General features: G+C 45.9%; 1 protein-coding gene across 2 annotated transcripts in view; it reads right to left on the bottom strand.

The window, feature by feature from the left end:
- Positions 1-2,783: 2,783 nt before the first annotated feature.
- The window catches only part of MC2R (melanocortin 2 receptor), a 33,505-nt gene continuing 19,212 nt past the window's right edge, over positions 2,784-17,076 (bottom strand). For both annotated transcript variants that reach the window (XM_057300444.1, XM_057300445.1), the window contains exon 2: positions 2,784-6,375. In XM_057300444.1, coding sequence (XP_057156427.1) covers positions 5,354-6,247 — 894 coding nt within the window. In that variant the 5' untranslated portion in view covers positions 6,248-6,375 and the 3' untranslated portion in view covers positions 2,784-5,353. The remainder of the gene's footprint in view (positions 6,376-17,076) is intronic.

Genomic DNA, 17,076 nt, shown 5'->3' with positions numbered 1-17,076 from the left:
CATTTTTCAGTGACTTCGAAACTTCGCTGTTCTTGAGAGTACTTAGATTTCTCTGCACTCTGTTGAAGATGCAATCAGTTTCTTTGGGACAAAAATTAGGAGATATTTGTTTAATGGGTTTCTTCTCCCCCCAGGCAAAATCTCCCAGCCAGGGCTCTGATTGTTGGGTAGGGACAATGGTGAATTCTCTCTAGATTACCATCCAATCTTGGAGCTGAGTGTGCAGGGAGGGAGAAGCAGTGACGGAGAAGGGACAATGGCTTCAGGTGTTCTTGGGCTGCCTGCCCAGGCCTGGAACAAAGCTGAGCAAATGGGCGCTACCCCAGACATGGCCCTTTGTTTGCATGTGGAGCTTCCCAGCATCCCAGGGCATCAGCATCCCAGGGCATGAGCTCTGGGCCAGACAGTGACTTGGAGCGGACTACGGACTCTGGCGCTCACTAACCTGAGTTGGGTAAATTTATTAGTCTCCTTGTTGCATAACACAGTTCCACAAGCTTAGCTGCTTAAAACAACACACATTTATTATCTCAGAGTTTAGTGGGTCATAAAACTGGACATGGCTTCGCTGGATCCTCTGCTGGATCTCAGGATTAAAATCGAGGTGTGGACTGGACTCCATTCTCATTTGAGGCCCAGGATCTGCAGGATTGAGAACTTCGCATTCTTGCACAGGAAATAGAGATCCCCTTGCAGCTCCCAGATGTCCCCCTCAGCTTTTAGGGGCCCTGCACATGTCCTAGAGGCCCCTGCAGTTCGTAGAGACCCCTACAGTCCCTAGAGGCCCCTCTGCAATTTCTAGAACCCCTCTGCAGTCCCCAGAGGCCTCCTACAGTCCCTAGGGGCCCCTCTGCAGTTCCTGGAGGTCTCTGCAGTCCCTAGGGGCCCCTCTGCAGTTCCTGGAGGACCCAGCAGTTCCTAGAGGCCCCCCGACTGCCCTGCAGTTCCAAGAGGTCCCCCTGCACTTCCTAGAGGCACTTCTGATAGAGGCAGGAGGCAGAGAAATTCTAGGCAGACAGGGGTGGGTCTCTGGCAAAATCCCACCTTTGAGCCAAAAAGCCTGAAACCCAGGACCCAAAGTGAGAACTTGTATCCCCATTTGGCTGCTCTCTCCCGATTGGTTCTTTCTGAATAATGTCTTTTTACCAATTGAATGTTGCCTTTTCCAAAACTACCTGCCTTGCCCCTCACCCTTTGCCACCGCAGACTCAGTAGGTAGAGAGAGAGAAGCTTGATTGGAGAGAGGTGACTTGACTTCAGAGGGACTGCTGGACTTCAGGGGAAGATTACCTGCCTGTCCCATCCCTTCTCCAGCTTCCCTGTCCACTGAGAGCCATTTCCATCGCTTAATAAAACTCTCTGTCTTCACCATCCTTCAAGTGTCTGGGCAACCCCATTCTTCTTGGATGCCAGCCAAGAGATCGGGACCCCCCAAGTGTGGGTACCCAAAGAAAGACTGTCACACTGGTCCTTTGCCCTCACTGGCAGAGGGCAGCCACCCCACACAGTGAGGCAAGGGGCCCACTGAACTGATAACACACCGCTGTCCACGGTGTGAGAGCATTATAACATGCCCTCAGGGGCTTTGGGGATCACAGGCACCCCCACCTGGGCACTACCGCAGGGTCTGCATAGAGCTTGCTCCTGCTGGCACCCAAAGCAGCTGGCTGGATCCTGCACTCACTTAATCACGTGCTCCCTTCCACAAGGGGTTGAGCGCTGTGGGCCGAGTAAATGTGGAACCCCCATTGCAAATCCGACAAAGTGGTTGAGAAAAATCCTGCATCACTTCTGTAGTACCTAGAGGTCTCCTGCAGTCCCTAGGGGCCCCAGCAGTTCCTAGAGGCCCCAGCAGTTCCCAGAGACCCCCAGCAGTTCCTAGAGGCCCCAGCAGTTCCTACAGGCCCCAGCAGTTCCCAGACGACCCCAGCAGTTCCTAGAGGCCCCAGCAGTTCTTTGCCATGTGGGGTTTCCCAGCATATTCACTTATTTCATCAAGTCAGAAAGCAGAGGCTCTCTAACACGTCTGCTAGCAAGATTATGTTTTTTTTTCTTTTAGTAACAGGGTCTCTGAGTAGTCTAGAGCACATGCCACCATAACCAGCTAACTTATTTTTTATTTTTTGTAGAGATGAGGTCTCCCTATGTTGCCCAGTCTGGTCTTGAACTCCTAGGCTCAAGCAATGCTCCCACTTTGGCCTCCCAAAGCGCTGAGATTACAAATGTGAGCTCCCATGCCTGGCCAAGACAGGGTTTTAGATAATGGACTGTAATCATGAGAGCAAACTCCCACCACATTTGCCACATTCCATGGGTTAGAAGCAAGTCACGGTCCTATCCATACTTCAGGGGGAGGGGTTCTGAACACCACCTTAGAGTCTGCCTGCCGCAGAAGTTACTATCTCTGAACTTCAGCTTTTTCACCTAAAAACATGAGGCCAATAATACACCTGCCCTTAGGGTAGTCGTGAGGATTAATGCATGTAGAGCTCTTTGAACAATACCTGGCTTGTAGCAACTGCTCCGTAATAGGTACTATTATTATTGCTGTTATTATTTGTATTATTATTACTAGATATCTTGCTATAGCCACATAAACATCAGCAACTCTGACCACGTTTCAGAATTCACTGACTGGTTTGCTCGTGCTTCTCAGGGACTCCTAACCCATGCTCTTCTCACCATAGCTCAACACACGTGTGGCTGCAGGGGCAGCTGCGGTGTTTGCTGAACTTCTCTTGTCTGTCCATGACCTGATGGGAAAATGAGGAGAGGAAGAGGAAACATCCTTCCTTTTTTATTAGACAGGGCTCAGAATTACTATCAGCTTGAGTACACATCCTGAACATTTTCAGCTATCTGGTCCAAGGCTAGGTCATCGATAAAGCTGAACACTCACAGTATCCACACAGCAGTTTAAAAATTGGGTAATTTGATAAAAGAATTAAGGCCTCATGGGAAAAGTCTGAACCTTGTTGATCTTCCTTAAACAAATATGTGCAGTTTGGTGGTGCTTTCATTTGGAATTCTATATGAAGTTAGAGGTAGAAAAACCTGAGTTTTCTCAATAAATATGAGCCCTGAAGCTTCTGTTATGATTGGAATATAGCAGAAGACCTAGAATTGAAAATGTCTGGAATTGCAAGTTCTCTGAATTAGCACTCAGACTTCATTTTTGTTTCATCCATCATTAGACTAGCCATCTTCATTTTGTTTCTTAGATTAAATGCAACAAATCAAAAGCAGTGAGAGGTGAAGTTTCTTGGTGATTTTCCTTCTGACAACAGTCACGTGCACAGCAGAGAGCTTGAGAGTGATTAGGAGACAGCAAAGCTGTTGACAAAGGCAGAATTTTATAGGAAGAGCAGTTTGGGACTATTTATGATACAGGTTAAGTGGCATTGCTTACCTCTGTGGTATCACAGAGCATTGCAGCATCAAAAAAAGGTTACCTCTTATTGAGAATACGCACTTTAATCACATAAAATATGTTATACATTACTTTTTCAATGGTAGAAATAACACTTTTAAAAATTAGTTCTAGGGTTGTGCTTTAGATTTCATGGAAAATTAACTTATATATATCTCATATATTAATTAATACAGGTTAGTATTAGAGTAACATAGTTCATTTGGCAGAGGAAGGATCAAACAGGGAAGGATTTCTACAGAACAGAGGACAAGAAGGTGCACCTTTCACCTCCATCTGTGGGACAGGCCATGTGAAAGCACGCCTGCCACTGTCCTCACTTGACTCCAGCTGCCTTGCCTCCTTTGCTTCTGAAGTTCCTGTCCCTGCCACTTCTAATATCAAACCCATCACCAAATGGTCTGTCCTGTGTGTGGCTGTCTTCTCCCCTCAGCAGCTCTGGGAAACTCTCCTGAGGGCAAAGCATTGCCTGTTCTGGAAGATACCATCCATCCTGCAGATCCCGAGCCTGGTGGCCTCTCAAGCCCCACTGCTCTCCTCCGTCCCTTTCACCTTTCACCTCATTCAAGTCACCCTCCAACTTAGTGGGGACTTACAATCAGGATGTGCTTCTCCTTTAAGCTGATTTTTAGCTATTAAAAATGAATGAACTTGCAAATTATGTTTCTTTTATTCCTACTGGGGTTGCCACTCTCCCATTGCTGGCATCTTGGCTGATGGGAGGATGACATTTCCCAGTGACTGGGTCTGCTTTCACATTCATCTGCAGAATGAAGTGGTGTTTGCCTCCCTCAGGTCTTTGACTTGGGGCTCTAATAACAGCACCATTGCTTGAAGTCTTGCTTTGGTTTTGGTTTTCCCCACAGTCCAAAAGCATGGGGAAAATACACACACACACACACACACACACACACACACACACACACTCTTTCTCTCTCTCTCTCTCTCTCTCTGTCTCTGTCTCTCTCTCTCTTTATTTCTTAAAATACATATTGGGGCTCTTTTCTTGTACTTCTACATTGTAACAAACACACATAGTTTGGTTACAGCTTCTTCAAATAGTGACAATTTTCATCTGGCCTTTATGTATTCCCACATGGGAACTAAATGGATCAAATTTTCATTTCTTCCTTTGAAATGTATGCTCATAAAGCATGAGGAAATGTAACAGGAAAGGGTTTTAAGGCCAGTGGGATACTGAGTGAGCAAAGAAGACTAACAGAGAAGGTCCATTTATTATTGGAAACTCGAAGCTCGTTATTCGACTTTTGTAGTTTATACTCAGCCTACTTTCTGAAACTGAGGTGGCATCAATACATCAGACTAACAGGGAGAAAGAGGAGGGCGGAGATTCCACATGGCTGTGGGAGACAGACAAATTCAGCTGCAGCAATGCATTCCTTCCAATTTATTATTGGCTTACAAAGACCCTACATCTTCTGCCTGGAGTCGCATGCCCAGGTACTTAACTTCTGGAAATCGGCTGCAATGGCCTCCACCTGGAAAGGCCACCTCAGAACTGGCTTCTTAGATGTCCACAGGAAAGCAAGTCTTTGCCTTAGCCCAAAGCCCTTGAGTTTTTATTGCTGTTTTTACTAGATTGGTGCAAAAGTAATTGCAATTTTTGGTCATTGAAAGTAATGGCAAAAACCTTAATTACTTTTGTACCAACCTAATACTTTGTATTCTATCCTTCTTTTACTACATCGTTTTATCTGTCCAGTCACAAAGTTAAGAGGTCGCCCCTACAATAAGACTGTTCACATAGAACCTAGCTATTAGAAACACTAGCTGGTGGGATCATCCTTGCATCCATTAGGGAAAGAAGGCCAGTGAGGAGCACTGGCATTTGTTGGAATGTTACATTATTCTGGCACTTGGCAACGTTATTCCCATGCATTCTAAAACCAGGGATCAGCCATTCTACCAGTACCTGCTGCAGAAGATCATCTTTTTGAATGCGTCCCTGAGCTCTGGGCTCCGGAAGGCATATATGAAGGGGTCAATGACGGCATTGCACATGATCAACATGCCGTTCACCTGGAAGAGAGACATGTAGCAGGCGCAGTAGGGGTTACTTGGGCAGAATGTCATCAAGAGGACATGAAGCACAAAGGGGGCCCAGCAGAAGATGAAGACCCCGAGCAGGATGGTCAGTGTGATGGCCCCTTTCATGTTGGCTCTGGGGAGGGTGGAGATCTTCCTGGTGTGGGATCGAGCCAGCAGGAACATGTGCACATAGAGGCACAGGATGAAGACCAGCATCAGCGGGAACAGCGACGTGAAGGTGATCACTGTGGGCACATGATGGGAGAAGATCACCATGGTGATGCCAGTCCCCGTGCAGAACGTCCAGATGACCGTAAGCACCACCACAGTGCGGCGCATGGTCACGATGCTGTGGTACCGCAGTGCGTGGAAGATGGTGATGTAGCGGTCGGCAGCAATCACAGACAGGCTGAAGATGGAGCCAAGCAGGGAGAGGACAAACAGGGAGTCGATGATGTCATCGGCTGTGGTTTCGAAACTGCCACGTGGCTTGAGATAGCCCATGTTTCTCAATATGATCAGGATATTTTCCAAGATCTTATATAGGCTGCCCAGCATATCAGATATGGCCAAGCTACAGATGAAAAAGTACATGGGTGCCTGGAGATTCTTATTCTTGAACACAGCCAGCAGGACGATCAGATTCTCCAAAACTCCAACGATGGAAATTGTGAAAAATATCTCCTCCGGCAAAACCACATGAGGACAGTCGGAATTATTTCTTGCTGTGTTGTTGATGTTTTCATACGAGTTGATAATGTGCTTCATTTCTCCTGCTTGTGGTTAAGGCAGGGATGTTACTTGGACTTGACTTCACGGAAAACTTGATTGATTCTTCAGGATCTTTTCTTCCTTGTAGCACTTGCTGGAGATCTAAGTTAAAATCTCCCAATCACCTAAAAGAGAGTATACAGAAATATTAGTTGCAAAGTACACTAGAAAATAAAAACCAGCCACACTCACTTAAAGAAACTCTATTCCCTCCATAAAATATAAAGAAATCAGTATATTAGAAAGAGCCTGCACACGTATGTTTATTGCAGCACTAGTGACAATAGCAAAGATATGGAATCAACTAAAGCGTTCATCAATGGGTGAATGGATAAAGAAAATGTGGTACATATACACAATGGAGTACTCCCCAGCTATAAAAAAAATAAGGTCATGTCTTTTGCAGCAACATGGATGGAAGTGGAGGCCATTATCAAAGTGAAATAACTCAGAAACAGGAAGTCAAATACTACATGTTCTCACTTATATGTGGGAGCTAAATAATGCATACACGTGGATGTAGAGTGTGGAATGGACATTGGAGACTCGGAAGGGTGGGAGGGGGTGGGTGATGAGAAATTACCCTATGGGTAACATGTATGTTATTCTGATGACAGATACACTAAAAGCCCAGGCTTCACCACTACACAGTATATCCATGTAACAAAATGGCACTTTTGTACCCCTTGCATTTATAAAAACATATATAAAGTATTGTAATTTAGGTAAAATAATATACTGGGCCCTCATCTTAAGCACTTTGTGATAAACAGCTTTAGCGGAATTTTGAGCCGAGAGATGATAGCAAAGATTATTCTTTGCCGCCCCACTTTCCCTCCCATCCTTCTCGTGAACACACGTGAGTGTGGGATGAACAGATGAACAGCAGCGGTGCCCTTGATGAAAAAAGAGGTAAAGCAAGGAAAGGTCCATGTGGGAGCAGGAGAGCCCACAGCTGCCTTCTCTGACTGGGAGGCGGTGGCTGGGCTCGGTGGACTCGGGAGATGTTTAGGTCCATTCCTTCTCACTGCTCGTCTCCCTGGGTCACTGCCTGACCCCACAGCCTGTGGGATAACGGTAAAGGTGCTGATGTATCATTCCCAAAGATGACTGTGCAATGAGCGTCAGCACTTCTGTTTCAAAGGTGGAGCTCCTGGGACTGGCATTTCTGGAGACTTCTTATTTTCTGTGTCTCTGGGGTGAAGGCGGACTGCGGCAGTGCAACAGTGGGGAAAGCCAGCACCACGTGGCGAGGAAGACACTTCCTAGGGAGGACAAATTTGGGAGCACAGCCTATGATCTGAAGTCCACGGGGAGCCCATCACGGCCTCACTCTAGGGACTTGTCTGGAAAGGAACTAATTACCTTGGAAAGGATTGGGTCAGAGGTCAAGTGTTCAGAAGGAGGTTTGTGGGTTCGGTGGATGCGGAAGGAGGCGGTTGACAGGGCGTAGCTGCTGCGAGGGTTCTGCCTGGAATGGCCAATTTACCCTGTTTGCCTGAAACATGGGCAGGGTTTAAAAGCCGGAAGTTCTGCATCCCAGGAACCACCTCAGTCCCGGGCAGACAGGGATGAGTCACCTTCGTGCCTCCTGCCCAGGCCCGGGGAAGCCTGTGTGCTGTGTCCCACCTGCTGGGGAAGCCTCGGGGATGGGAGGGGAAGCCTGTGTGCTGTGTCCCACCTGCTGGGGAAGCCTCAGGGATGGGAGGGGGCCTGTGTGCTGTGTCCCACCTGCTGGGGAAGCCTCAGGGATGGGAGGGGGCCTGTGTGCTGTGTCCCACCTGCTGGGGAAGCCTCAGGGATGGGAGGGGGCCTGTGTGCTGTGTCCCACCTGCTGGGGAAGCATGGGTGATGGGAGGGGGCCTGTGGTGGTTGGTGTACATGTATCAGCCTGACTGAGTTTCAGGGTGCCATGTATGTGGTGAGACAGTGTTCCAGGTGTGTCTGAGGGTGTTTCTGGGTGAGATGCACATTTGAACAGGTTACTGAGTAAAACAGGGGCCCTCTGGGATGGGGGTGGGCCTTGTCCAATCAGCAGAAAGCCTGAGGAGAACAGACCAGCTCCTCGAGGACTAGGGGGCTCCTCCTGCCTGACTGCCTGATGGAGACACTGGCCTCTTCCTGCCTTTGGACTAGCACAGAAGTGTGAGCTCCTTTTAGGTCTCACGTCTGCTGGCTTTCAGACCAGAACACATCATCTATTCTCCTGGGTCTCCAGCTTGCTGAGTGTAGAGCTTGGGACTGCGCAGCCCCATAACTGTGTGTGCCAATTCCTTATAATAAATCTCTTTATGTCTCTACCCATCTCCTGCTGTTTCTTTTCCTCTTCAGAATCCTGGTTAATACAGGGCCCAACACCTGTGGCCAGCATGGGCCATGTATGGAGACTCTGCCGGCACAGATACTCCCATCTCATGAGTCCATTAAATGTAATCAGAATTAGTATATATTTCCAATTTCAGATGCATTTGATGGTAAAATTCATAAAAAAAAAGACATGTTGAAAGTGGTTGTAATATTTTTTTAGAAACAGGTGGTTTGGGAGCCCAGCTTCAGTTGCTGTGCATTGCTGACCTGCAGCTGCCAATCCTATAAATCCATGGGGAGCCCTGAATTTGGACAGATACACAGTGTGCCCATGGGGTCCCTTCAAAAGGCCACCAATCAAGCATTGCTACTGCACGTTTGTGGATGCTGCCAAGCTGGTGGTGGCGGCTGCAGGTGGTGTGCGGCCCCATTCTTGGTTGAAGGGACAGTGACACGAATTGGTGGCCTTCATGAGTGCTCAGCATGCCATGGGCACCACCTAATACTCCACATGCATTCACTCACTCAACCCCCAGAAGAAGCTACCCCAGAGACGTTGGGCAACAGCCCAAAGCCACAGTCTGGAGAGGATACAGCAGAGCCCGTCTTGTGACCACCATGTCACACTCCTTTCACAAGTGGCAAGGGTAATAACAGATGCAAGAGACCAGACAGAGCACCCCCTACTCCAACACAAACTGCAATAAAATTGACACCAGTCATTTTCCTCTCGACTTGGCCTTTCTCAGTGCCAAGTAGGATTTATAAATTCTGCTGCATTGCTATGCTCCTGTTGTTCCTGCTTAGAGATTGCCTGTAGAACACACTAAATGACAATTAGAAGAAGCAAAACTCACTCCATTTAAACTTCACAAGGACCTGCTGTGAGGTGGCGTCAATGATCCAAATATTTCAACAATGTCTTTGGCTTAAAGAACTTGGATAGGGGTCTGCACCTGCCACATGTCTGGCTCTCATCCATTCAAAGCCGTCTGCTGTCCTCTCCCATTTGCTTTTTTGTGTCTTGATTTCTTCACTGCAAACAACACAGGTCTAGAGCCCTTTCACCTCCTTCCAGGGTTTGTGGTTTGCTGGGCAATAAATGTCCACCCTTCAATTCCATGCTGCTTTCCTCTGTCCATACCCTATTGAAACCTGTTTCAAGCTCCTGGGCTCAAGGCATCCTCCCACTTTAGCTTACCAAGGCACTGGGGATTACAGATATGAACCATCCCACCTGGCAGAGTGATCTTTAAATCTCATTCTTTCTTATGTTATTGGAACCTCTGGAGTTAACTCCTGGCCCGAAGACCAAGCTCCATCACCTTGAGCTTGCAGTAAACGAGGTCTTAGAAGGCTCTAACTCTGCAGTGCTCCCCAGGAGGCGGAGATGGGGTGGTGGATGAGAAAGGAGAAAAGAGACAAGTTTCTTATAGCTTTATAATCTGTACCCAGAAAGAAACTTGGTTGATTCGTTTGCCTGAAGGCGTAGGTCTCGGCAGGCAGAGCAGACAATTGGGGTAGTTATAACTGTTCAAGGGACTGCAAGGAAAAGCAAAACTGACTTTTGTTTTTTGGCTGGGAGGGGCACACAAATCATCGAGTTAACAGCATTACAGGGCACAAGAACATGGCCCCAGATAACTCAAATGTGGCCCCAAATATGGCTCACTCTGTTAGATGCTCTTTGGAAAGTCCAGGGAGCATGGGCCTAAAGTGAGATTTTTATATTGATCATCATCTTTGACCAAAAAAAAATATATAATTTTAATATTTTTTAAAGGCTCCAAGGGTAAGGATTAGGCTCTATTATGTGTTAAATTCTCATTATGTGCCAGCTGGTCCTGTGTCCTGTGCTGTGCATGGTGGGTCTCATTTTAATCCTCTTGATGACAATACAAGGGAGTCCTATTCTCTCTGACTCACCCCTGATCTGACTCACCCCTGAGGAGTTGAGGCCCAGAGACCAAGAGACTGGTCTAAAGTCCCACAGGCTTTGCGTTGCACAGCTGGGATTTAAATCAAGATCTGTTTGGCTCCAAAAATGATTAATCTTAGCGCTTCCATGAATATTCATTTGATAAGGAAGTTTTAATGGCTTTAGTAAAAAAATGAACATAAAATAACTTAACAATCTTAAACCTCTGTATCTGACCAAATCAGGATGGTTTTAAATCTTTCTGGTCTCTAAATTTCATTTAGAGAAAAATCTCTCTGAAATTTAGAGAACAGAAAGACCTGTAGACCCCACTTGTGGATTAGGAAGGGCGTTATGCTACAGAAAGGCTTTGAGCAGCAGGGCTGCAGGCGTCCTGGGGCCCATGGGCTGTGTTTTTGGGGTTCCGTGGATCTTGCCGAAGGTAAGTTAGCAACACTGTGCCGCTTTCCTCTGTGCTGCTGGGTGTTTTCTCGGATTGCTCTTCTGGAGAAGAGCTGGGGAAGGAGGACTGAGTGGCTGAGTATTGTTTACCAGAGGCTTTCAGGCTTTTCTAGAGGGCAGTCCTCTAGACTGTGCTCCTGAGCTCTGGGTTCTGGTGGTGGGAGCTGTCACGCGGCTGAGGCTGATCTGTGTCGGGGTGAGGTTCTCGGACCAGCTCTGAGTGAATCAGGAGCTCCTCTCCGCGTCCCAGCTTCTGTGCTGCCTTTTTTCTTTGTTTTCACTAGATGCATTTAAGATTTTTATGTCACTCTTTGCATAAGTTGTACGGCCCAATACACTTATGTCTGTGTGTCTGTATGTGTGGATATGTATGAATAGTACAAAGGCTCCCTCCCCATGCTTTATCCAACGGCCCCATCGCCACCTTCAGAAGTCCGGTCTCCTGGAACTTCTTTATGCATACACCAGCAAACATGAATATCCATGTCTTCTCTCAGTTGTTAGGTTTTCTGGGAAGCAGGTGCTGAGATGGGATTAGCAATGCCTGTCAAGGATGAAGAGGAGCCTGCAGACTGGAGGCAGGCATGACTCCTGGGCACACAAGGAGGAAGAGGATTGAGTAGGGCGAGTCTCAGACTGCAGCACAGTTCTGAGAACATTTCATCTGGCCATGGGGAGGCTTCAAGCCAAAGCTGCCCGTGAATATTGGTGGGGGAGGGATTTGGAAAACTGGGCCGTCAACTCTTTTCTAATGGCAGGAGATCTGATTGGTTCACGTCCACGGCCAGCATGCCTCCGCTTCCTGTGTATTCAAAGAGATACTGTATATCATGTCTGTACCTTACTCTTATCTTGGAGGCTTTCCAAAAAGTAGATGGATCACTTCCTCCCCCCTCTTCTTTCTTTCCTTCTTCCACTGCATGGTATTCCATTGTATGGATGTATCCCAAGTTATTTAATCTATTCTGTATTGATAGTTATTTGGTTTCCAATATTTTGCTGTGTAAATAATGCTATAATGCATAATCATCTACTTATATAGTTTAGTGTGAACCTACATGAGGAGGATAATTTTACAAAAATGGAATTGTTGAGGGCAAATGTGTATGCATGGGTGGTTGTGATAGATGTTGTCAGGCTGCCTTCCATAGGGGCTATCCCGGTTGACATCCTCACCAGCAATGCCTGAGTGTCTGCCCCTTCCCTAGCCTCTTCAGTGCAAAGTGCTGTCGAGCTTTTGGATTATTGCCAATACACATCTAGGGGGTGTTTCAGCATCTTACTTTTGTCTATATTCTTGCTGTGGAGTCTGTGAGCTCTCCTTTTGGTGGCTTTGACATCCCAGTTGGGGCAAGCACACTGCCATTCCTGCAGGCTCACAGCATTTTGGCCCTTCGGGTCTTGGCCTCCTACTTCTGTTTCAGTGCCCAGGAACACATCTGACCCGTCCCACCTCAACATTTGACAGAGGGAGGGAGTGGCATTTTCTCTTTGTGCATGACCTGTCTTTATTACTGATTAGTGCTTCTATTTCTTGGTCCTGAATTCAAACAGAGAAGAAAAAGACTGGAAAAACTAAGCAGCAAAATAAGCTAAAGATGATCTAATAAAGAAGAGATAAAAAATGGGAAACAGGATGCAGTAGTCAAGTATAAACAAACACACAGGGCCAGGCGGGTTTTGCATAATTTAAAAGGGCCAGTGGTGGCCTGTGTCCTGAGAGGCCCGGAGTCTGGGGTCAGTTCAGGGGCCCTTCACCGTCATGCAGGGTCGTGCTGGGGGCTAGGGAATGGATGACTCCCTCTCGCTGATGGTTCAGAGCCCCTGTGGCAGCTTTTAAGGATGTTGGATATTCCTCTGGTGGCAGGTCAGGATGAAGGTGGTCTGAATGTTGAAAGCCACCCTCTAAAAGGGGAAGAGTTATTGTGACTTTTGCTAGAGATTACTGGCTTTGACTCAAACTTAGAAAACAGAGGATGAAGCATGGTGGGGGGCGGGTTGGAAGATGTGGGCCCTCAATAAGCCTGTAGGACTGGCTGCCCCTTTCCCTTGAGGGCCTACCAGTCCCTCCCCACCGGCACCCATCCCTGCTCAGCACAGGCCTCTGGGCAGGGTCTGGTGGTGGTTGGAGCATGGGTGGCCAATGAGCCCAGCTCACCTTGGCTCATGTGCCTTCCTTTTCTGCCAGGGCACCCCTTCACTCCTAGATGCTTGGCTTGAACAGCATAGAACACTTTGAAGGACTTGTAATAAAAGTGACAATAAATGAACTTTTTTTTTTTTTCTTCAGACAGGGTCAGAATAATGTTTGGCCAAATGTCTTGACACCCCATGGTTCAGTCAAGTTGAGATAAAATTAACCATGACAATAAAGAAAAAAAGAGAGCTATCAACCTTATTTTGAAAGAGAGATACAGAAATAGAGATGGAGATAGACATAATCTGTTACACACACACACACACACACACACACCACACACACACACATATCTGTTGCCCAGGCTGGAATACAGTGGTGTGGTCATGGCTCACTGCAGCCTCAACCTCCCGGGCTCAAATGATTGTCTCGCCTCAGCTTCCCAGTGTGCTGGGATTACAGGCATGAGTCACCATGCCTTGCCCCAAATGAACAATTTGCAAAGATTGTTGTGCTTGTTTTGGTGCCCTTTCATAACAGATCTCAATCTTCAGTTTATGTGCAGTGAACTATTTTCTCCTTCAGGAGCCCCCACTGAATATCCTCTTTTTAGACATGCATACAATTGATTGCTGTGAAATTCTTTGTGATGGCTTCCACCCAATTTCTTATTTGGTTGAATTCTGAACGACATCCGGAAGCTTATATGTCTGCATGATTCACAAGTAGTCCTGAATCAAGCATTTGTCTTGTTATCCACTGTGGCGTGGGGTGGCGAGATGGCTAATATGGAAGAGTATGAGTATTGATAGTGAAAGTCAGAGAGTAATTTTTTACCACTGTGCCTTTTGGTTTTTTAGACTCATCTGAAGTGCAGATCTTCTGCTTTGAAGCTGGTTGATGTGTTTGCTTTGAGTGCTTATGAGTATTCATACAAGCTGTGAAGTAGAAGGGTCTTGAAGGTGCCCAAGCTCATCAGGTGTGCTGCTAAGAATTCTTTCACTAAGGGATTTATTTTTTGCTTGTCTTACCCTCCACATGAAAAAAAGTCTTTATATTAATCACCAAGCTTTCACTTCTCTGTTGAAGTAATGGAGATCTCAGCCGGCCCAGCTGTCGCCTGTGCCTCCCCAGTCACTGTTAGTTACTTTGGGGTTTGTGTTGCTTGCTGGCTAGAGGGAAGCTCAATTGAAATCAATAACAAAAGAGAAGATTTTGAATGTTGTAGACAGCACTCAATGGATATGGATTTTTCTCAAATTATATAGTACAATGCAGAGGGTGAAGGTGAATCACTGACGTGGAGAGGCTGAGTCTGCAGATATGCAGGTCTGTGATTGCATTTAACTGTATTGCACAGGAGTGATACTCTGTTCTGGAAAGGAGCTGAATCTGTTCTAAGAATAGATTTGAGGGTGTTCACCAGAGGGATGGCCTAAGCAATATTACATTGGATCCCAACACCTCTTCATGAGGAGGCACTGGCTTCTGGAAGTTTATATTTGAGTGATAATAAATCTCTGTGTCTCACCTCTGCTCACTCATCTTTCTCCTTAAAAAGATTCTGATATTTCCTGGAATTTTTCAATAGTTTTGGAAGAGAAATGAGAAATAGAAGCATGTGTGTTTGTGTGTGTGTGTGTGTGTGTGAGAGAGAGAGAGAGAGGATATATCAATATCAAACTAAAGTTTGATTAGTGACAGGTGACCTTTTGTTCTTTAATTTTCTTTTCTATTTTTTCCCACAACATAGCTGTGAGACAGGCGATCTTTTGGGTATTACTAGAGAGTCTCATATCCAATTTATCCCAAACATATGAGAGCTTTTCGTGGAAGTTAATTTTTGCTTTGGTCTAAGAGAAGTAATCATTGAAATCCAGAAACAGCATCAAAGAGGTAGACCTCCCTAACGATGGTTGTCTTCACACACATGTAAATAAATGAAGATAACAACACTCAGTGCATAGATTTCACAGGCTGTGGTCTGGATTCTATGTGATAACGTATGTAAATTACCAGCCCAGATCCTGGAACACAGTGTGGGTTCAATAAAGGAAATTATTCTTCAATTAGTTTTCATTGCCTAAAGTATAAAATTCCATTAAAATAAAACTTGGCACTTACAGCTCTGTACAATCTGTTTCCATGCTGTTTTCTCACTGTATTTTCTAGCATTCTCCTGTGTAGAACATGCATTCCAGCTGGCCCAGGCCTCTTATTGTCTCTAAGATGCCTTGCTCATTTTTGCCTGTCACATTTTTTAGTACTGCTCTCCCTCTGAACTTTTCGAATCTTTCCTCTGTCTAAATCATATATTTGTTTAAGCCCAAACAAGATCAAATGTCTTGAAGGTCTCTGGCTCCATATCAACCCACGCGACCTGTCTGTGCCATCACAACACCACAGCGTGTTTTGTTCTTGGCTTGCGTGTGGCAGGTGACACTCTCTGCTCTTGGGAAAAGTCTACTTTAAGTGTAGATGTCTTGTCTCCTGAGCAGCCGGGCAGTGCCCTGCAAGGTTGGCAAATTTGACACCCTCTTCTTTATATCTTCCCGGGTAACTGAGGTGCACGGTAGTAATTTATGGATGCCTTGGGATGTGACAATCAGCAACTTGAATAACCCAGGGTAATCTGAATAATTCACAGCCTCTGCTTCTAAACAAATATGTTTGGGGGAGATATAAAGCACACAAGAAACAGAGTTAGTGGTTTCATTTCATCATATGTCAGAGCTTACATTTCAGTGGATAATACTTGAGTTAAAATTTTATGGGAAAATAAGTGTTTCTTCTAGAGATCAAAATGTTGCCTTCCTCTTCTTTCAAAGTAGTACCAGAAAAATGGACAGCCTTCACTCTCCTCCTAGACAGGGGGAAGTGTCAGGTTCTGCAGAGTCCCTGAAAACAGCTTTATTTACAAGAGCAGTACTTGCAGGGTCAGAAGTCTCCAGGTGGTGTGGGCAGGAAATGATGGGACCTTTGTGCAAGAGAGTCAGGAGAGGTTTTTATTCAGCAGGAAGGGGCAGGCGAGGACCCTCTGCCTGTAGAAAGCAGCTGAAATCAGACCTCTTAGTTTCTGAATGTTGAAAAAGAAAAAAAAGCTCAACTTTTGAGAATGTTTACTCTCCGGAAGGGGAGTGGATACAGTCTACCTCCAGGAAGGGTGGGGAGGTGACGTCAGACCTGGTTTTGGCCCGGAGCTCCAGGGGTGGTTAGCACCCTGGGAAGGCTGCATGTGGGACTGAAAGTGCAGGGGACTAGGAGCTGAACTACCATTGGCACTGGCAAATTCTGTGAGAAGGTGGAGGAGCCATCCCCAACAGCAACACCATGAGGCAGCGAGAAGCAAGGACAGTAGTAGATCAGATACCAGACTGGTCTTGCTCAGATTTGGACTCCATAAGTCTCTAGGTTTTAGAACATTCAGCGGGACAGAGGCAGCCCAGAGGAAGATACTGGCTCTTTTTTTCTCACATATTAGATTGGTATTTGAATATTTAATTTGAATATTAAGAGATATGACTATTTTACCACTACTTTGTGGAGCAACTCATATTGGTTACATAAGGTCTATGTCAAAATGTGAAATCTATGAGGCACACAGGATAAAAAGCACGATGTTGTTCTAATAAATAAGAGTTAGTATATATCATGATTAAAAAGTATAAGGCCAAGATTATCAATGTAAAGGGATGAAAATTTTTACTAATGTCAGATTTCTGGGGTTCCATTTGGTGCAAATCAAAAAAGTAGCACAGGGAGTTAAGAAAGGTGATGTGTCACCTGGAAGCAGCCATTCCCTCCCTGACCCTGGCATAAAGCTTCCTCAACCAGGAAAAATATATGAGAATTGGCTGAAAAGTGTGAGAGGTAACTATTCTCTGCTTTGGGTAAAAGTTGTAGAAAGAAAATAGAAGTACAATGACTAAGCAAATAGTTTTCTTCTAAGATTGGAACCTAACGTGAACAATGACAGTTCAGAGAAAGGAAAATTGAAGAAAA

This window comes from Pan paniscus, chromosome 17 (assembly GCF_029289425.2).
Source record: "Pan paniscus chromosome 17, NHGRI_mPanPan1-v2.0_pri, whole genome shotgun sequence".
In the NCBI taxonomy this organism is placed as follows: Eukaryota; Metazoa; Chordata; class Mammalia; order Primates; family Hominidae; genus Pan; species Pan paniscus.
Note: the sequence above shows the minus strand (reverse complement) of the source record. Positions and strands in the feature narration are given on the sequence as shown.